Here is a 22,758-nt window from a genome sequence, read left to right on the forward strand (position 1 = left end):
AACTTCGTACAGTTCCTGTGCATCTAAGAATATACAATAAATTTTCTACATTCCATACGTAATATTATTACTACTCCAGAATAATATTTGATTTAAATTTAATATTAATAGAATTTAAAAAAAATAAATAAAAAAATGTTCTATAAACAAAGACAGAATTACTAGAAATAGAATTAATTAGTTTGTTTGGTTAATTGACTTCACAATATAGAAAAGTTAAACTAGTTAAGTAACTAGTTTTTCTTTACTTATGAGTGAGCTCTAGCATGTTAATTTTACCTGTATATCTTTTCTTCATTTTTTCCCTACAGACACCGGTTATAAATTCTAATAGATTTCTAAGGAATATTTTATAGATTTTTATGTAGAAAAAAAACCATGTGATTTCCTAGGAAAAACTCCTATCGGAACAAAATTTATCATTAATGACCGAATTTTAAACCGGCTATCTTTTAGCCGACTCACGAATTCCATTTTTTAAAAACAGTAGAAACAGAAAAATAGATCGATCCAGAAAGAGATGAAGAGATAATTTATTGAAGTCGAAGTAGATAAATACCAACCTAATAGATAAATTCTTTAGCAATCGAGAAAAACTTTAATAAGGTAGAATTAAACTTTCCAGAATGACACCTGAATGTAATTTAAAGAGTAATTAAAAGAGTTCTACTCAAAACTGCATAATATAAATAATACAAAAAAGTTATGGTTGTCTAAATCATAAATCTCCTATGGGATTATTCAGTGAATTTATAATATTGCAATTATCTTATCTCGGTAATTTTTTTGTACATTACTTAAGTAATAAAGATCTTACTTCAAAATAATACAAAATAAGCCTATAAAGATAATAAAAATAAAAAATGTCTCTTAACAGTCAAGATGCTATTATATAATTAATGTTTATAATAAAATTATTACTAATGATAAAGAGATTACTTGGTTAATAAAAATAAGTAAAAATTTTATGATAAGATTACCAGACCTGCTTTTACGTTGTAATTTTAAATGATTAGCACGTTAAACAGTGACTAATAAACGGTTAAACAGTTCATGATATAATATGTGTTAAACTTGTTAAAGAATTAAATATCAACCTATATATAAAAGTTCCTTGTTTTAATTTACTAAAAGTGAGGTAAGATACTTATTTTAATTATAATCTAATATAAAAGTAATTAAGACATTTTTTTAATAAAATTATTTTATTTAAAGAATAATTAGTGACAAAACAATAATTTAAATCCGACATTTTCCGAACTATTTTATTAAACTTATAGCAAAAGAAGAAAAAAAATATAATTTTTTTTAAAAATTATTTTATTAGAATTAAATTAAAAATTTTTTTTTTAATAAAAAAATTATAGTAATTTATAAAATAAAGATCCTTTACGGGCTCAACCGCTTTGGTAATTAGCCTGATGGAAATTTGTAGCATATAAATAATGCCATGCCTGACCGGGATCCCGGGACCTCCAGAATTTAAATCAAATCTCGCGATTAGGCTATCCAATTTTTTTGAAAATTTTTGAAATAATTATTTAAATAAAAAGGTTAATTGGCTTTTCATAACATAACGTTACTGACTTTTTTCAGGTGGGTTTCCTATCAAAAAAGGCTGACAACAAAATTGTTATATTTTCCTGGCATAAGTTATTTATTCTTATTATTTTTTTTTTGTCTTCAGTCATTTGACTGGTTTGTTGGAGTTCTCCAAGATTCCCTATCTAGTGCTAGTCGTTTCATTTCAGTATACCCTCTACATCCTACATCCCTAACAATTTGTTTTACATATTCCAAACGTGGCCTGCCTACACAATTTTTTTCTTCTACCTGTCCTTCCAATATTAAAGCGACTATTCCAGGATGCCTTAGTATGTGGCCTATAAGTCTGTCTCTTCTTTTAACTATATTTTTCCAAACGCTTCTTTCTTCATCTATTTGCCGCAATACCTCTTCATTTGTCACTTTATCCACCCGTCTGATTTTTAACATTCTCCTATAGCACCGCATTTCAAAAGCTTCTAATCTTTTTTTCTCAGATACTCCGATCGTCCAAGTTTCACTTCCATATAAAGCGACGCTCCAAACATACACTTTCAAAAATCTTTTCCTGACATTTAAATTAATTTTTGATGTAAACAAATTATATTTCTTTAGCTTGTGCTATTCGGCATTTTATATCGCTCGCTCCTGCTTCGTCCATCTTTAGTAATTCTACTTCCCAAATAACAAAATTTTTCTACCTCCATAATCTTTTCTCCTCCTATTTTCACATTCAGTGGTCCATCTTTGTTATTTCTACTACATTTCATTACTTTTGTTTTGTTCGTGTTTATTTTCATGCGATAGTTCTTGCGTAGGACTTCATCTATGCCGTTCATTGTTTCTTCTAAATCCTTTTTACTTTCGGCTAGAATTACTATATCATTAGCAAATCGTAGCATCTTTACCTTTTCACCTTGTACTGTTACTCCGAATCTAAATTGTTCTTTAACATCATTAACTGCTAGTTCCATTAAAAGAGTAAAAAGTAACGAAGATAGGGAACATCCTTGTCGGACTCCCTTTCTTATTACGGCTTCTTTCTTATGTTCTTCAATTGTTACTGTTGCTGTTTGGTTCCTGTACATGTTAGCAATTGTTCTTCTATCTCTGTATTTCAACCCTAATGTTTTTTAAATGCTGAACATTTTATTCCAGTCTACGTTATAGAATGCGTTTTCTAGGTCTATAAACGCCAAGTATGTTTGTTATTCTTATGTAGTCGAAAAAAATTCTCACATAAAAAATGTTTAAAAAATTCAAAGAAATCGTATTTTTAAATTTTGATCGACTCACTATTCTCAGTATTGTCTCCAAAGGAATTTTTGGGCCCATTTTCTCTAATTCTATTCTTAAAAAGACAAAGATATTCTGTTAAAAAAACGCAATAAATAAAAAGAAAGTTTTTTCAATTTTTGGTGAAGAAGAGAATTTTGAGGTAATTTTTTTTTTTAATAGTAACATAAGAATTTACTATTTAATTTTTATAAAATTGATCTCAAATAAATTACTTATCCTTCTGGTGTAATTGACCCCAAATTTTTACCAACAAATTTCCCCATAAACACGAGTCTCTGTACCAAATTTCATCAAAATAAGTTTATCCAGTCAAAGGTTATAAAGCTTCAAATACGTCAATGCACGTACACAAGTACGAACATTACTCTCCCCTTTTTCTCTTCTTTTGTGACTTCTAGGTCTTGAAAAGTCAAGAATGATTACCATACATTCCTTCTTGCAGCATAGTTCTGGAGCTAAACTAGGTGAAACTATTTTGGAAGCTTTAATGACAAGTTAAAAAGCGTAGACGTTTTTTCTAGATTTAGCCAAGGCATTTGTTATAGTATATCGTAAAAGTTTGCTAAACGTATTTGCTAACTCTGAAATTTGGGGTAAAGTGCTAAAACTATTTTCGAATTGCTTCAAAAAAAGAAAACCTTTAACTAATTTCTGATTAAAGGGATTTGTCAGAGTATGAATTTTCACAAGGAACAGTTTTATCCCCAAATTTTTCATTAAATATACTAATAATTTAATTTAATTAAACATAGTAGCTAGATTTTTTCTTTAACTGATGACACGGTCCTAATCTTCTCAGATATCTCTTGAAGGCGTGTTTTCCATGTCGCAGAATTAGGAATTGCCTTACTTAAATTCTAGTTTAACAGTATTGATTAACATTAAACTTTGCTAAACAATTAATAGCACATTTTCCCCTAATATTAGAGGTTAGTCTATTCATTTACACAGAATTTAGGTTCATATTAAGAAAAAAATTTCCTCCTCAACAAAAAATTACTCGTATCCATTTCTAGAAAAATATTCAACTACTAGTGCGGTCATGAATAGTGGACTGAAATGAGAATCACATATAGAATATCTACGTGAAAATTTAAAATAATTGGCATTAAACATTTGTAAAATTAAATATAAAATTATACTCCACATATATTTCCCGTATGCTCAGATATTAATGCGAAATAGTACAATTACCTGCGAGATCGATATCGAATATTCGTTCAAAAGTTGTTGGTTATTCAGAAATATATACATCAAACTTTTGATGAACTTATAATAATCGGGACTTTTGATAAATCCCGATGATTTTCCGACAAAACCTTTTTGAAAATTGTAAAGTAATGTTTACATGACAGATTAACATAAAAATTTTAATATTTTACTCAATTAAAAGTAAAAATATGATGTGGACACCACATGACTTCCTTGTACGCCTGTTAAATTACATATACACAATTTTTTTTAAATGAAAGTATGTAAAAATTTTTTAAATTTCATTAATAACTTCTGATTTTTTTTTTACTGTTATTTTTTAATTATTATTATTCATCGTAATTTTTTTTTTTTTACAATGAGAGATTAATAATTATTAATAAAGCAATATATTTAAATTAAAAAAAAAGTTAAAAAAAAGGAGATGAAATCTGATTCAAACCGATGTGCCTTGTAAGGTTCAAATATTTCATTAATTAAAGTTTTATTTGACTATAACTCTAGTACCAATGAAAATAAGTACCACTTATGATATATAGATGAAAAGCTCTCAATGAAGACTTATTACTGTAGTTACAAAAAAGTTCAAAGTCCAAACGTTTTGAATTTTGGGTTTTTTGGACACTTCTGCTTCAGTCGATTGTGATCAAAAGAGAAGGTGCACAACTAGATGTTACAACAGTCCTAAATCCAAAAGTTCAACATCCTACGGCTAATCGTTTTTTATTTACGCAAGAAACGTTGGTACGAAGGTACCTACAGAAGTCAGTACGAAACTAGTCAAAATTGATTAAGGGATTATCAAAATGGATATTTCTGTTGAAATCTGAAAACCAAAATTTTTCGGGATTACAATACTTCCTTTACTTCGTACAAGGAAGTAAAAATAATTTTCAAATCGGTTACAATATATGTAGTCTCCAACCAGTTTTTAGTAACGCATTCAAAAATCCTAACCTTAATCTTACAGTTTTAAAAAGATTTACACTCAAGTAGAAGATTAACTTTTATCTCATCTAAAACATACCAATTCCCTTTAAGAATATTTAATATTTGGATAATTAAAAACTATACAAATAGTTTTTGATAGATCCTCCATTTGAAGGGTAAACATTTTTTTCCACTTTGAATCATCTTATTTGCATTGTTATTTTTTTAATAATTTGTGAGTTGAAATACCTCATTATTATTAAATTACCTTTTATTTCCTTTTAATCACTTTACTTATAATTAAATTGATAGAATATCTTATTACCTGCGACAATGTATTTTACCTAATATCACCATTACCACACAAGTTTCCCTCATGCTAGTAGTAACCAAAAAAAAAAAAAAAATACAGCGTTTTGTTATTACTAAGCTTTATTTTTTCATTTAGTTTCATTTCTAGTTATATTTTACTTTTTGTTATATTTTAATATATCCCAGTAACGGCAGTTACTTTTATAGGAATTTTAATACTATATCGTAGATACCGGTGTTCTATGATGGTTGGGTTTCAATTAATCACACATCTCACGAATGGTCAGCCTGAGACTGTACAAGACTACACTTCATTTACATTCATACATATCATCCCTTGAAGTAATACTTGACGGTGAATCCCGGAGGCTAAACAGAGAAAAAAAGTTTAATACTGTAATTAAACATTAATACTGAAGGTTGCTACTTTGTTTCTAATATTATTAGATTTGGGCGAAGAAAATAAATGTAATTAATAAACTTACTACTTATAAACAACTATCAGTAAAAGAAAGCACAGAATTAAATACTTGCAGTATGAATGACGACTGATATCCGGTAACCAATTACGTAGAAAAATAAAATATTTATACACCCAAAAAAAAAAACGAAATTAATTAATTTACGTATATAAAAATTTAGTGGTGTCATGAGTTTGTTGCTCTTTCACGCTAAAGCTATTAAAGCGATTCGGTTGAAACTACATGAACGTAGTTTTTATACGTGAAAAAAGTAGGAATCTTGCAGTTACGAAATATTTCACAGTTTCAAGATTGTGGCTATTTTACTGGCTTGCGGTAACAACAGGTTATGTTCCTTACCGACATGTGTTTGAAATTAAGTACGGAAAAGGTCTTTTTGTCTTTATCGATATATCATTCGGCTATACAGAAAAGAAGCTTTAAATGAGCTACGGTGTACCGTGCGGCGGCTCTACCCACACAGCTATTGCCACTGTTCCTCTGGTGCAACACGACTGGATGCACCTGTCTTCGGAGTAAAAAAAAATAAAAAATGAGAAACGAAGTACGGTCACCTCCTCGTATTGTTTGACAAGTAACGCCAAGAACCATGCAAATATATGTTTTGACCCGTGAGAAGAACAGATAACTAGTTATAACTACTTATTTTTTTAAGATGGGGACCACCTATTTTGAAACCCGCATACTTCAGATTTCTCAAAGTTTCAAGTCCTTTGCTGACCGATTGATTGCTCTGAAGAAATTACAATGCATTGACAGTTTTTTTATAAACTGAACCAGTTTAATTGTTATTTAACAGTATTATTCTCAAAAGAATGAGAATAACGAACACAGCGGAAGGGTAAGTATGGATTCTGGCTAGACGAGCAAAGCGAGCATTCACCGGTTAGTACACGTAAACTAAATATTCTATACAACGGCTGCACACACAATAAGCAAATGTTTGTGAAAGAAGGCGACCTTGAACCTATCCTTGAAACTGTTGCTAAAATAGAAAAGTAGTCCAACTTAAACTATGTTCTTTCACTTTCATTTGATATTGATCTAAAGTATTAGCAACAGGATATCACAGCCAAAATGTATATCGTAGTTCAACAGTTTACACTGTATACAGAATGATAAGTTCCAACTAAATTAAATGTCATAAAGTTAAAAATATAAAATATTCAATAATTACTATTATTTATCCATTACGTTTTGAATATTAAAAAATTATCAGTAAAAAATATTTTTTATGCGGTTTACAGTCGGGGAAAAGATCTTCAATATTTTCCAATGGTTTCTAATGGTGAAAGGTACCTTAATTTTTTTTTTTTTTTTTTTTTTGTAAAAAGGAAAATATAATTTGTAAATAGATGATCGAAAAGAAATAATAATAAAATAGATAAAAGAGATTTTTGTGGTTTGTTTTTAAACTTAATGTTTTAAATTTAAATTTCGAAATTCTTATGTTTTCATATATTGTCTATGGACTTCATTCGTGCCATTTCACTCAGAATCAAAACCTTTACAATTTTTGTTAAAAAATTACTTATTGTTTACGCATAAAAATTATATATTTTTTACTTTATTTGTTTATTACCCATCAGTTTTTCGATCTCGATCACTTGTATTTTACCTGAGATTCTCGAACGCTACTACTATTCAGGGTGGATAATTCAGAAATAAATATCATCGCAAATGAAGGAGTTTCTTTTAAAAAAAATCTTCATTTATTCAGGGTGTCATATTATTCACTTAGATAGTTAATAAGTTTGAAAAATACTGCCGCTAGTAATTTTAAAAGAACTAGCTTTTTTTAATTACTGAATTTGATGATAAATTATTCTTTCATTCAAAAAGGATGAGGATGTATTAATATATAAAATATGTAATATTTGTATTATAAAATTAACAGCGTACTTGTAAATTGTAACTGTTATAGGTGATCTTAAATAAGACGTAAGATCGAAAATTGCACAGCTATTCTAAAAAAAAAAAACAAGCAGGGAGGTACGTCCACCCGGGTACCGGTCTGATTAGTGATTTCGTTAAGGGTGGTGGCAGGGCTAGTATTACCGTCTCTCTACTGGTACAATTTGAGGAACAATGCGTTCAGTTATTGAGATTTCTTGAAGGACTTACACTTTTTTTACAATCAGAGATTAATAACTATTAATAAATAAATATATTTAAATTTAAAAAAAATGTATATATGAATGTATGAAGTTGGATTCGAACCGATGTGCCTTCCTCTTGTAAGATCCAAATAATTTATTAATTAAAATTTTATTGGGCTATAACTCTGGAACCAATGAAAATAAGCACCACTTATGACATATTGTTGAAAGGTTAACATTGTTAATATTGTTAATATTGCCTCTCAGTTAACCGAAGTCAAGAAGATTATAGATAAAGAGGCGGTTTCCATTCCAGTACCGGCGTCTGTGCCTTAAGGCGGAGCGGAAACATTAACCAAAAGTGCTTAAAGGCAAGAGAGAAACCAGCTTATCCGGCAAGTAGCCGAAAGTCATCTTCCTAAACAGGAAGGATGGCTTCACCAAAACAATTAAGAAAAGTTAGAGAGTAATATCAGGCTGCCCATCAGCTTAAGAGGTCAAATTTGAAAATTAGGAACATAAAGGACATCCCAACCCCGTAGGGGAAGACACCCGCCTAGTGACGTTCCGGTCCCCAAACCAACCCCCCCCCCCCCCTGTTGCCCTGTTGGACTTTAACGGGAGTCGTCTATCGCCCTCCGACTTTTTACATCTCACAGTAATAAGCCTGGACTCGTTGGGATGACACCGATCTAAATGCCTCGGTAGACATTTGCGTCGGTGATTTATTAACTCGGCTTACTGCCTTCGCTGTAGGCCTCGCCCGGACATCTTGAATATCCTGGGACAGTAAAAATGATCTGGTTTGTAGCGGATGACAAAGCATTACTTAGAGTCATTTCAGAATCTATCATTAATAAAATGCGGCACATCAGTGGCCGACCCAAACGAAATGTAATTTTCAGCCTAAAACTTTATACTTGTTTACAAAAAGTATAAGAACTTCGTTATTCATAGATAAAACAACGACTCTAACCTCTCTTGTTCTTCATTCTTGTACTTCAGGTTGCTTAAATGCTTTAATAAAGACTGGGATAGATAATATATAGTAAAAAATACAATATCTTATGTCTTCCTATAACGATATTAAAATGGATTTTTTAAACTTCCTTTATGTAATAAGAGAACCAATATGGATGTAATCATTTTTAATTATTTATCTGTTAAAACGTATACATTGAAAAAGATTATCATTCAATTTTCAAAATTACAAAAGTTTTTTAAGATTTTTTAATACATTTCAGTTTTTACTGCATAATAAAAAAAGTTTTAGCCAAATAAATTATTAAATATTTTTACATGCCTAAACTTACTGTCCTTATAACTTTTGATAAGTGAAAAATCCGTCACTTATACGTAAATTTGAAAAAAAAAACTGTTAACAGTACTTATAAATGTTCTATATATGTATGTATGCAATTATTTAAATTTAAAATACGGTAATTAAATATTATCAGTATTGCCAACAACCTAGAAAAATGGTTAAAATTTAATTACTTTATTAAGTGTAATAATGGATTATAAATCATTTGAATGTGATTTTTAATCGATGTTAGATAATACCTCGTTATAAAAAAAATAATCGGTAATGTTGTCAGACCTGCTTCCTCCCACTTAAACTTAAAAAAAAGAAATGTAACATAACGTAGTGCTTTGCTAGTTACTTATAGAAGTGTACATATAGAACGAAATATAAGTTTATTAAGTAATTCTTTTTTAAAAAGTACTTTATACGGTAAGAATCACACAGCATTTTTTTTAAATATATTATTTAATATTACTGATTTGAACGTTGCAATTTAATTTTACAACTGTTTTTTTTTTTTTTTTTTTTTTTTTTTTATTATTATTATTATTATTTTATTAATGTAATTGTATTACATAATTTAATAGATAAGTAGGTCAACAAAAAATAAAGCATTTCACTAGGTTACAGCCTCCTTACTTAATAATAAATTGTCAATGTTAGTAATTTGTGTCATTTAGGTTATGTTTTCCGTACTCCTTCTAAGAAAAACGTAAAATATTTAAATTAATTCGAATTTAAAGCAGTTACAGCGTATAATATTTTACATCTTATCTTTGATTTTATGCAGCGACGGAATGAAATTGTCCAATTATTGTGTGATTTTTGTACCGATTGTTAAAAACAAAATCAGATTTTAAAAACATTCCAGGATTAATTAATTTACGTTAATTACTCCCTGATGAAATCTAAAATACTTATAGTAATATTATTCATATAAGCTGAAATTATATTTTACAAAAAAAAACATTATTTGGAAGGATTTATACGTTCGGGTTGTAAATCATGGAAAAACATCTAACGTCAAAAATCAGATTTAATTTAATTTTCAGTATCTTATAATATTTTTAAAATGGATTTGTAGTCAAAGAACACCTGTAATAAAATATCAACAAGTAGTAAATCCATGGATTTTTATTGATTTTATTTTTTATTATTGCTGTAATTTTTTTCCGAATGAAATAATTGCCTGTAATACCACCACTACTAAACACAATAATTATTATAATTAATACAGACGGTTCTAAGTACAGTAATTACTTATAGTATATTAACCGCAATTTTATTTTGTTTATCAGACATAAAATTTCATCTCATTTTATACTCATCGTTAAAAATAAATTTAAAACTTCAACAGAATAACGACGGTTCAAAGCTTTAACTTGGTAATCTCGCGTCTCTGTCTGTTATACAGAAAGACCTGGATTTGAATTCTAATCTGAATACGGCTAACTATTAGAGATAATGTTACACGATGGTGTAAAGTCATTTTTATGCACTTTCCCATAGTTTGCGAGAATAGTGTATGACCTTAAAAAACGTGTAACTAGTACAATACTAACACCCGCATAACACTATCTCTTTTGGTTAGCCGTATGACCTTCAGAAAATTTGCAAGGTCATATGTATGACTGCTTACTCCAATGTAAAATTTTCTGCTCTTTCATTCATTGTTCGAGTCAAAAATAGGTGTGTGGTGTATGAAACACCACACACGCGCACGCATATATATATATATATATATATATGTGTGTGTGTGTGTGTGTGTGTGTGTGTGTGTGTGTGTGTGTGTGTGTGTATGTAAAGTTTAATAAACGTAACTCAGACTTCACCATTATTCATTCATAAAAATAGCAAGATCATATAGAAAAGTAACCAAAATTTTCAGCATTTGTTAAAAATTCATTTATAATTGACTTTGTAAAAACGAATTCGGTATAAATCTGCCAGAACGGATACTTTATATTAAAGGTTGTCAGATTTTGGGAACTAAAGAGCCCAATTTTTGTTGATAATAATGTACGCCTTATAATTTTGGTAATTGGTAAAAACTTCCCTTAGAAAAATATCGATGAATATTAAACAAATATTTTTTATTAGTATTGCTTTGCTTTCACCCTTTATAAACGTTTCTGAGGGATCTTTATCCAGAAGTTGGAATATTTTATAGGTAGCATAGACACCCATTATGGGAAGACGCCTTGAAAATTTTCTTTAGATGAAAAGACCTTCAAGGTCTCATTTCAAGATCCCCCAATCGTAGATCGTTCCATTGAATAGATCGTTCTTGTCTCGTAATACAAACTTATTCTTTAACTTTTATTCACTCAACCCTGGATACTTTTATGGGTTTTGGTTAAAGACTGGGTTATCAAAAATATCGAGAACTATTTAATTGCCACGTTGGGTTATGTTCATACTATTTTTTTAGTTTGGAAGTCTACCAATGTTCCATTTATCAATACAGCTGGCATTAACAAAGCCCAACTAACAAACCCACGAGTTATCTAGATGGCAGAATTATCTTCTTTAAGTTTTTATAGGAAAAAATGATCATGCTAGGGAAAAATGAACATACAAGTCGGAGTGACATTTGAACAGATATTTGTTAAATCTCTCTCTCTCTCTCTCCCCCCATACTTCTACTTTACTAAATCACTTATGACAATATTTCACATAAACAAGTAAACTAAGCTCTCGATTATAGGCTTCATGAGGATGTTGCTATGCAAATTGGTTATCTGTTCGACGTGCACCGCCTGTACAGTTTCCATGTACAGCGCTTACATTAATCCATCTAACTTTTACTGACATCATCATAGTGTAATTAGTAGTAAAAGAAATAAAAAAATACAATAGAATGCGATGAAGGATAGATAAAGTAATTTGAGGTTACGTAATGATAAATTTAATTAAATTTCTTTTTACAGACTTTCGAATGAAAATACAGTATTACTTTCGGTCGCATGTTGGGATTGGGGGATGAAAATTAATTTTCTTATACGTTTTGAGGTATAACGAATACGAAAATACCAACAATGTATAAAATGTTGTGATTCGAAAATCTCCAAAATCCAAAATTTCATGTAGAGTATATCTGATGTTGCGCATGTGAAAATTTTATATAGGTTGGTTGATCGTTCTTGAGTTGCGGTCAATAATTTCACTGAGGTTATGTTGACTGTGTAGTGTGTATTTTAAGAGAATTTATGCAGCGAGTTTTATTTCTGTTTTTGTAGTGATCTTTTTGAGCTGGATATTACAATATTAAGAGTTTTCATTAATTTAATATAGCTAAGTTAAAAAAAAATCAAAGAAATTATTGAACAAAGAATTTTAAAAATGATTATTAAGCGTACTTTTAACACTTGATTTTGTAATAATAGACTATATATTAACGCCTCATGAACTGAATGAGTACTATTTTTAAATAAATATTATAAAAAGTAGAATTATTCTGTGATGTGCATACGTCATTGGAATTATAAATGCACAAGTATTAACGTCAGAAGTGGGTGTAAATTGAAAGGATATGAATACTTAAAGAGGCACTTAGTTCAGTCAATTACTTATCAATTGATCTTTAAATGAAACGATGATATAAATATATTTCATTTGCTGCTAAACAAAAACAATTCCCTTAGAAATAATATATTTTTATATAAAGAAAATTACGAGACAAAAATCTGAAACAAATTAATCGTATTTCTTTTGTTGAAAAAAATACTTGTTTAAAGTAGTGTTAAACAAGACGCGTTAATACTACGTCATAACCCCCTGAGAGACTCTCATGCAGATTTTATTCTATTCTTGTAACTACCGATCTAAATGAACTACTCGACGTTTCTCCAGGTATTTGTTGTTATGAATTATTAACAACAATCGAAACGCCAAAAGATCTTTCTTAAAATACTATTTATTTTAACGTTTTTTTTAAATCTACAATTACAATACATTCTAACTAAGTAAAAGAATTTGTTGCCAGATGTTGACCGGACACACAATTCAGATTTCAAAAAATAATTCTAAAAAAATCGTGAAATTTTTCTGAATTGCTTAAATATTGTTAATAACCATTCTATTTGCTCTCCTTCTTCTTTTTTTGTTTGCATCGAAAACAGCTGAGAAATTTAAGGTAAACTTATTTGATCCTGGCCGAATTAAAGGCTATGTGTTACTGTAAAATATTTACTGCGTCCTACTTATGGAGTACAGTTTTTTTATAATTTACTTATATTAAAGATATATTTCATCGAAAGAAATTTGAAACGTTTTTACAGGTATTTTTATCACTTTTCATAATTTTAACTTTTTAACATATTTCTTTGATGCCCCAAAGAATTTCAAAGAATTTAACTAACCCTTTAATATATTAAGCTGTTGTTATATAAAATTAGACGGTACAACTATTATATTGCGGTTTGGCGTACAGAAAGATTCATACGACGTATTTAGGTAATGTAAAAAATTTCGTTATAATTTACAATATTTATACTAACACATAATAATTTTGTTTACAGATAAAAAAATGGCTGAATATAGCGTACAAGTGGCAAAAGTAGAAGATAGAGAAGAGATATATAAAATATTAAGAGATTCATTTTTTCCTGATATGCCAATATTTGCTGCACTGAATATTACAAAACCACCTGCCATTGATACATGGCCTGCGTTGCAGACTTTGGACCAAAACTTAACTCTAAAAGCAGTTACACCAGAAGGCGAAATAGTCGGTGTAGCTATAAATGTTATACCGCGTGAGGGCATCGTCGTATCAATTCCTGGAGAGGTATATTTTTCTTTTTAATTTAATATCAAAAATAAAAAATAATTTAGCAAATTAAAAGCATTTGGCTAAGTAAAAAAAACTTAAAAATAGGGAGGTAATTATAAAAAAATTATTATATCGAACTCCCATCCAAGAAAAATATTGTTTAATTTAAAAAATATATATATATATTTATTTTAGAAATACAAAATTGAATATACAGTTAAACTGATTAGAGGGAATAAAAATTACAAAAAACTGGAAACTCATGTTACCTACCTTACATCTTTTCAAATGATTACACTTCTTTACGTGGAATTGTGGGTCAGCTCAGTAAAAAAATACTTACATATTTTACTGTTGTAAACAAAGATAAAAATTTCTTATAGTTATAAGAAAAGTTAAAAATACATAAAATAAATGTAAAAATATAATAATTAAATAAAAATAAAAGAAAATTATCCAGAATTATGAGTGTAAAATAATACATGAAAAAAAAAACACGTTCTTCATGGTAAAGCTATTTCAACATCAAATTATTCTTAGATATAGATTTTTTACACAATTCTAAAATTACTGGTAAGAAAAGGAAACATATTTACTTAGAGCTATAGCTCTAGAAGGGAAACTATTGTAATCGATCCGATTTGAGCATATGCGGTTTTCACCGGATCTTGATGTTTTGACCCCTAACCGACCCAAAAAAACGGGTGGAAATTTTCCGGATCTTCTTATATACGTTTGTGTGTTCGGTGTCGCACTCTAAATCGCATTATATCTCCAGTATTACGGTACCCCTTTGACCAAACTTGGTCAGATTTACTTCTATTTATGGGGCATTGATGCCATTAAATTTTCAACTTAAAAGGTCAGCAGCTATAGCCAGAAAATAAAAATAATTTATATTTTATTAGAAAAAATAGTGAAAATTTACAAATAATATTACTTTTAGCTAGTAAAGATCAGATACTGATCCTAATTTTGCGATCTAACAATGGATATTTTCTTATTTATATTAATAACTAAAATAGTTGGAGATGAAAGCACAAACGTTTTAAAAAAAACGTTTATCAACAGCAAACCAGTTTTAAAAATATCAATGAAACATCCCAAGTTATTTGTTTTGTAAGTAATACTGCATCAACCAATTTATATATATATATATATATATATATATATATATATATGAATAATATATTCATTGAAGATTTCAAAAATGGAAATAATAACCAAAGAAAAAAATTATCAGATATTAATGTTAATTTAGTTATATATATATATATATATATTTAACTAAAGTTTTTAAAAGACCGAATAACAATTTATTTGAAAACTTAAAAAAAATGTTAACATTATACATGTTATTACACGTAATAACTCTGTATGGAATATCGAGCATAACTTTACTTCTACCTTTGGTCTATCTGAATACATTCAAGTGCATTCAATACATTCTCAAGTGCAGTAGAATTTTTACCATTATTATTAAAAATTCCAAATTGCATTAAAGTATAAAAAACTTTGAAATTTGGTGATTTTTTTTTTATGAAAGATAGATACATATTGGAAGAGATATATGAAATATATGCTGAATTTTTTAAGATAATTCTTAGAATTAAAATCTTTCATAAAGATTTGTTTGAATGATAAAATTATACGTTGTTACCTGGTTTTTAGTTTAACAGACTGAATTAATCGTTTATTAAGATCCGTCATTGAAAATATAATATTTTGCGTTTCAGAATAACACAAATATAATATACTTCGAATAAATGCAGAATATACTTCGAATAAATATACTTTGAATATACTTCAGTTTATGAAATTCATATAAATTCTAAGCTGTACACTTAATAAAATTTAAAAAAGTAATACGTAATTAAAAAAGTAATATAACTTTTCTCCGTATAGAATAATTTTTATAGTTTTATTTTTAATATTGAAACAGAATGCAGAATCAATCGAGTTGCATTATACTTTCCCCGCGAATACAGCTAGAACAGTTGTATTGAAGGAGAAAGTGTGGTGAATATGTAAAAAACGAGATACTGGGTTTTTTCAATAGATAAAAAAAACATCGTACGTTGAAAAAAATTCACCCCCATCTCTTAAAATTGAAATATATGGTCTTGGTTCTTTTGTTCTATCTCCCTTCGATTTAAATATTTTTCAAAAGTTTTTTGAATATGTAAAAAATTTAAATTATAAATCCTGTACTTAAATTGTTTTTTGAAACGATTTTGCAAAACTTTTCTTTTTTTAATTTACTTTTATTAAAATCGGTTGTAGATTTTGTGAATACTTTACTAAAGCAAATTTGCATGAAAATTTTTCTTAAAATTTATTCCCCACCTCTAAAATTTACGTATTTTGTTTATCGACTTCGTATTATTAATCTGTACTATTGATAACCGGGAAAGTTTTTCAATACTTTTGCCAACTTTTTTTTAATGGACGTTTACTTAAAAATGTGATTGTTAAAATAGTACCGAATTTTTGCCATATTTGACTAAGCACACAGACGCCGTGATGTAATACTGTAGTGAAACCATATAAAAATTGGGAATTACTAGTAAAATATTTCATTATTAACACCGTTAACACTAACTAATAATTTATGTTTTTCTTTCAGCTCGGTAAATTTTTTGACTACATTGAAACCGATTCAAAAGGTTTATTAACAAAACTTGAAAATACAACGATGGAACTTAGAATTATGGCTATTGATAAAAATTGGAGAGGAAAAGGCGTTTCAAAAAGATTAGTTGAAAAATCAGAAAACTTGGCAAAAAAATTAGGTAGAAATAATATATTTGGAATGGCTACGGGAGCATTTATGGAAGCATCTTTTAAAAGACACGATTGGAAATGCGTTTATCGACTTTTATATAAAGATTACGCTAATCAAAATAAAAATTTCACAACACCGCAAGAACCACATAATTCTTGTACACTATATGAAAAAATACTAAGCTAATTCAAAAAAAGTTTACTTCATTGAAGAATGATCATAAAATTAATAATTTAAATGGTGATTTACATGTTTTGAATTAAGTGTTTTTCTACGTGTTTCTTATTCATTACATAATGGCATCATATACCTCAGCTGATAATACCCAATAAGAAAAAATCAATAATCAAAAACACTTCTTTTTTTTTTTGTAAACTTTTTCATCTAAGTTTAATTATCTAAACTTATATTTTTTTAAATAGCTTAATATATTATCCGTATAACGAAATAGGAAAAGTAATAAACATTATTCTTTTCTTTGCATTGAATTACCAGCTCATCAAGATTAGTTGATTGATAATTTTACTTTAAGCATAATCATAAGTCGATAAAAGATTCATCAAAAAATTTGTAAATATATTTTTCAATTAATGATTAAACCTTCAAGAATTAGAAAATAATAAGTGGTATTAAAAGTATTATAATTTAAATAATTTTATCTTTTCACCTAAACCAAATCATATATATACTTATAAATACATATATATATATATATATATATATATATATATATATATATGATTTAAATACAATATACAACGATAATACTCGAATATATATTCGAGTATTATCGTCGAATATATATTCCTGGAATATACTTCCTCAATAATACTTATCGTGTGCGTGCGCGTGTGTGTGTGTGTAAGCGCTCTCACACACACACACACACACACACACACACACACACGACTTAATGCATATAACATATTATACGCATTCATTCCATTTTCCCTAAATTTAATGTAATAAAAGATTCTCATGTTCTTGGGCAAAATAGTTAAACTACCCCTTTCAAAGAAAATCCCTCTGTGGATTGATCTGCCATCTCCCTTTCATTATCGTCAATCCCTTCTTCCTTGCATAGGTACCATGGGAATTGTATCATCCGTCACCCTTGCCGCTTCTTCTGTGGTGGCATACCTTCTAGTAGCCGATGGGGCGGTCGCTTCATTATATTGGGAAGTACTAGAGGATATCGGTGCTGTCTGTAGACACCTCCAGGAAACTATCAGAAATTTTTACAAAAATTTAAACTATTAACTCAGCTCTCTACAATAATAAACATGAACATTCTATTCCTTTTAAAATTTAAACGCTAAAAAACTGTGGATTACATATTCATAGTTTAAAAACATAGATTTCAAATTGTAATAAATTTGGACATTTAACCTTTAAAAAACAATTAAGACTACTAAATACCCGGACAGAACACTAAAGTAAATAAAGGAAACTAGAAAACTGGAACATTTTTATGCATAAAAATTGAACTTTTTTTCATAATTTCAATTTAAAAAAATTTGCTAATCATTTAAATCAGTTGATTTTATTTTATTTATCTTATAATTAACAATCTAAAACTTACAATTCTGAAACTTACAATTTAAAAAACCCTTCGATGGAACATCTGATTGAATAATTTCTAGTAAATTAAATACTTCCAAAATATTCTAAGGAATGAATATTTTCAGTTAAGAATAAATGAAAATTTATTCCTTTAGGAAGCCTTAACCTACTCTCGGGTAGTTATTCAATTTTTAAAGAAAAAAATAATTTTTTCATCATATACAAGATGAATGAAAATTCATTTATCTATAACGGTGTTGCTACTCTATTCTTGTTAAAATGTCTCACTCTTTCTAGTATTTTTTAAAGTTTGAGCATCTGCTGCGTAGAAAAAGTTTTGAATTGCTTATTGGGTAGACTTATTTGTCACGAGTTGAGGTTTTTCCTTTTTTAGATTCTTTCCTTTTTCTTGATTTCTTCTTTCCTACTTTTAGATCTGTTTGGTTCACGTTAAGAATTCTGAGAGGTTTAAAGCCTTTGGTGTGTGCATCCTGTATCCTCGGTGAAGTTTTCAATGATCTAGTGACTAGCGGGCCTGTAAATTTGTCCTCAAATTCAAGTTTATTAGTTTAAATGACCCCTATAAAAATACTACTCTATGCTTGATAATTTATCTAAAGAATAAAGTTATTTTATCAAAAATCTGTATGTTTGATGTCTGGACAGACCTTCCTAATACTTTATACTGTCGTTAAATCTTCAATAATTATCTGAAGACTGATGTACACGTTTACAAATTTGGAGGCTAAAAGTAATTTCTAATAAGGGAAACGTTAAACCTATTCTCGAGTGTTTTGGAGGAAAACCAATTTGTCGCAAATAATAATAATACGTAAGAGCTAATCATTTATCAGAATGAACTGTTCTCATCTTACATAAAATACTTCGATCACCCAAGGAATTGCGATTATCACTCTATGAGAAGACCTTTCTCCATTTCTCACTACCTCTTATCTAACATTTATCTCTTTCTCATTATCTATTATAAGTTATTTAAAAGTAAATAAATTGTACTCGTAGGAATTTGTACGTGTTCTATCTCTCAATATCCTTTCCGAACCACGAATATGTGACAATATCATGCAGGAAAGTATGCTACAAGCGGTAGTTGATGCAACTTAAACCTAAAATAATTTTTTTTAAAAAACAAATCAACTCAATACGGAGTAAATCACAATCAGTTGTACAGCATATATGCACAATATTATTAAGCTACTACAAAAACAATGAATATATAAATTAAAAAAGCTGGCATCGACATCGCTCAACTTCTATGGCATTGAATAAAGCGTATGTGTCACCCCGTGAATAAGGATGAAAATTATTCTTATACATTACTCATTTAAAAAAGCTTAAAAAGCAGTAAATACATTTTATATCGATTGAGCTAATCGATTAAAAATTATAAAAATTATTCATATTTCGATCGATAACGTATAAATTTTAGAATTTATACCGATTTCTATTTATTATTTTTCAAACTAGAAATTGAATTTGATTCAATTTAGAAATTTAGAATTTATCCAGAGAAATTTTTTTCTTTTCTTTTTTTTCCCGTTTAGCCTCCGGTAACTACGTTCAGATAATACTTCAGAGGATGATATGTATGAGTGTAAATGAAGTGCAGTCTTGTACATTCTCAGTTCGACCGTTCCTGAGATGTGTGGTTAATTGAAACCCAACTACCAAAGAACACCGGTACCCACTATCTAGTATTCAAATCCGTGTAAAAATAACCGACTTTACTAGGACTTGAACGCTGAAACTCTCGACTTTTAAATCGGCTGAGTTTGGAAGAGGCGTTCTCCACTAGACCAACCCGGTGGGTTATCCAGAGAAATTGAAATTACACAACTGCACTACACCTTATTTAATTTAATTGTCTATGGTAAATTGTTCAATAAAGTGACTTTAAATGTCTGGTAGTAACCCTCAATTAACATAAGTTTATTTTTAACGTCTATTCCTTTAGAAGTTCCAAGTTTAGTAAAATCACCATGTTCTAAGGATATATAGTTTACTATCTTACTTAGGACTCATATGACAAGTTTTTTTCTATGAGAATTTTTTGATTATATTCTAGAATAAATAAGAATTTTTATTGAAAACATTAAAGATATATATATATATATATATATATATATATATATACTTGTCCTGATAGAGAAGATGTTTATGAATAAAATCCTAGAAAAAACATACTATTTCTGTTCATATATTTCGTTATTTAAAATTAGAATAAATCATTACGAAGCACTTCCGTTTCATAATTTAGTTTTTGTTTTACAAGGAAAACATATTTTTAATAACATTAGGTATTTTAATGTTTAAAAGGAAAGTTTAATCTGGACATTAGCCAAAACCAGGATATACGGAACACTTCTATAGATATTACTACTACATAACATGTAACAATTACACTTGACATAATGGTCTAAGCTTAACCCTTTAACTTTGGTTCCAGTTAGTTCCTCCTCTCTTTGTCAAAGTGGTGTTCACAAACTCCCACACATTTTCTCTCTTTATTAGTCTCTCTGTTACGTTCAAACTACCTTTGTTTCTTTCCTATCTACTCATTTCCCAGTCATCAGTTTTTTTTTTAAATTTTTAACTATAACTTTTAAAAGTATTTTAAATGTAAAAAAAAATTAATATCTATTTTTTAATTAACTTAATTTCTATAAAAATTATTTTCAAAATATAATCTTTTTTTTTTTTTTAATTTATGTAAAGCGTTCTTTGTCAACGAAACATAAAAGCAAAACGAAAATTGTTATAATATTTAAAAGTTATTAAAAGTGAATTTAAAAAAAAAATCATATGACTGGCTGATAAAGTACAAAATTTAAAAGAATTAAAACAAATGACGAGGAAGAAAAGCAAGAGGAATAATTTTACAAAGCAAACGAAAATGCTTGTTGGACTACACATCAAGATATTCTGGTCTAATTTAAAACTAAACTTGTTTACTTTACTTAGTACGAGTGGATTAAATAGAGAGTAAACAATATAAGGGAAGATAAATTTTAGAATTCATAAATCACACCAGTCAAATTTCTGATTAAAGGATATTTATTTTAATACTTATATAATGTTTATAATTTGTTAAAATAGATAATTAATAAAAAGACAGTTCATCCTGTTCAAAATGAGATTTGGTAGAATTTTATTAACAAGGTTTGAATTTACAGGAATTAACAAGCAGTTCGCCTAATCTTATCAGTTTACTGATAATATTGGCTAATAAATTAACAAAATGATCAGTCCAGAACAAAACGAATGCTCACACAAAAGTCCGGAGAAACAGACAGTATATGAATAAACTAAGTCAAAATACAACATCGGTTTGACTGTAAGTAAATAGAGTTCCTTCACGACAAAAGTAATACTTTGATAAAACAGAAGCAAAGAGAGATTCAGCCAGACTAAAGTTTAGAAGGAAGGTAAAAAAAGTTGTTACAGAGTACTACGCTCCTTGGCGAAGTGGTAACACGTCTTGGCTATTCTTCTAGAGGTTCCGGTCCCCGTGGCAATTTTCATACGTTAAAAAAAAGTTAACAATTCATATTACACGGAAAAGCATCAGGCTTACATGTGGAATTAATTCAAGAGGCAAAAAAAATCATAGGATTTGGGTGCAAACTGTTAAAAATTAAATCAGTATGAATCGGTAATAATAAAGGATGTTATATAAATTCATTTTAAAGCGATTTTCACAAAATTATTTAATACATGTTAAAATTACTAAATTTAAAAATTGTATTTCTCTACAATTGTACATTGTTTTGATAAAGAAATGTAAAAATTTTGTTTATTAGTTAGTGAAAAAATAAATTTTTACTTCTTTCAATAAAAAGAGGGTTTTTCAATTCGATCGTATATAATTTTTAACAGACTTCAAAAAAGGAGGTTATGTATTCGACTCGTATATTTTTTTTTTTTGTTCGTACATAATTTTTTTTCCACTAATCCGATTGAAACAAATCTTGTTGCAATCGACGCAGCTGCTTTTCTCGGTGGTATTTTTTAGATACAAAAAAATTGTCTGAAAATTGACAAAAAGAAATCTTTTAGCCGTCAGAACAGTGGGAATCTTGATATTCTAAATCAATATGCGTCACGTTAGATGATGTTATACGGTCTTCTGTAGGGCAGGTAATGTGAGTTTCTGCACAAGATATATATCACCATTAATTAAATCATAAAAGATCTGGATATCTCGTCTTAAACCTTTCAGACCCAATATATATTATACATAATATACAGCATCGGTCGGGTCAATTTGATTCTTATAATTTTATATACGTGCATCACATTACATGATCTTCTGCGGTCTCTCGCAAGGTCGGACAACTAAATTTCTTTATAATACTCGTAGCACTGTTGATATGTCATCAGTAATCAACGTATCGACGCTTTGAAGGAAGTGTAACACATTATTCAATCTGTAA

General features: G+C 28.5%; 1 protein-coding gene across 2 annotated transcripts; it reads left to right on the plus strand.

The window, feature by feature from the left end:
• Nucleotides 1-993: 993 nt before the first annotated feature.
• Nucleotides 994-17,360, plus strand: LOC142328806 (arylalkylamine N-acetyltransferase 1-like). Of its 2 annotated transcripts, none has more exons than XM_075372851.1 (3): nt 994-1,138; nt 13,706-13,974; nt 16,586-17,360. In XM_075372851.1, the coding sequence occupies exons 2-3, from the start codon at nt 13,714-13,716 to the stop codon at nt 16,928-16,930; spliced, it is 606 nt and encodes a 201-aa protein (XP_075228966.1). In that variant the 5' UTR covers nt 994-1,138; nt 13,706-13,713; the 3' UTR covers nt 16,931-17,360. The 2 variants fall into 2 exon arrangements, with proteins under 2 accessions (XP_075228966.1, XP_075228965.1); XM_075372850.1 differs by lacking the exon at nt 994-1,138 and adding an exon at nt 9,508-9,614.
• Nucleotides 17,361-22,758: the final 5,398 nt, after the last annotated feature.

This window comes from Lycorma delicatula, chromosome 8 (assembly GCF_047948215.1).
Source record: "Lycorma delicatula isolate Av1 chromosome 8, ASM4794821v1, whole genome shotgun sequence".
NCBI lineage: Eukaryota > Metazoa > Arthropoda > Insecta > Hemiptera > Fulgoridae > Lycorma > Lycorma delicatula.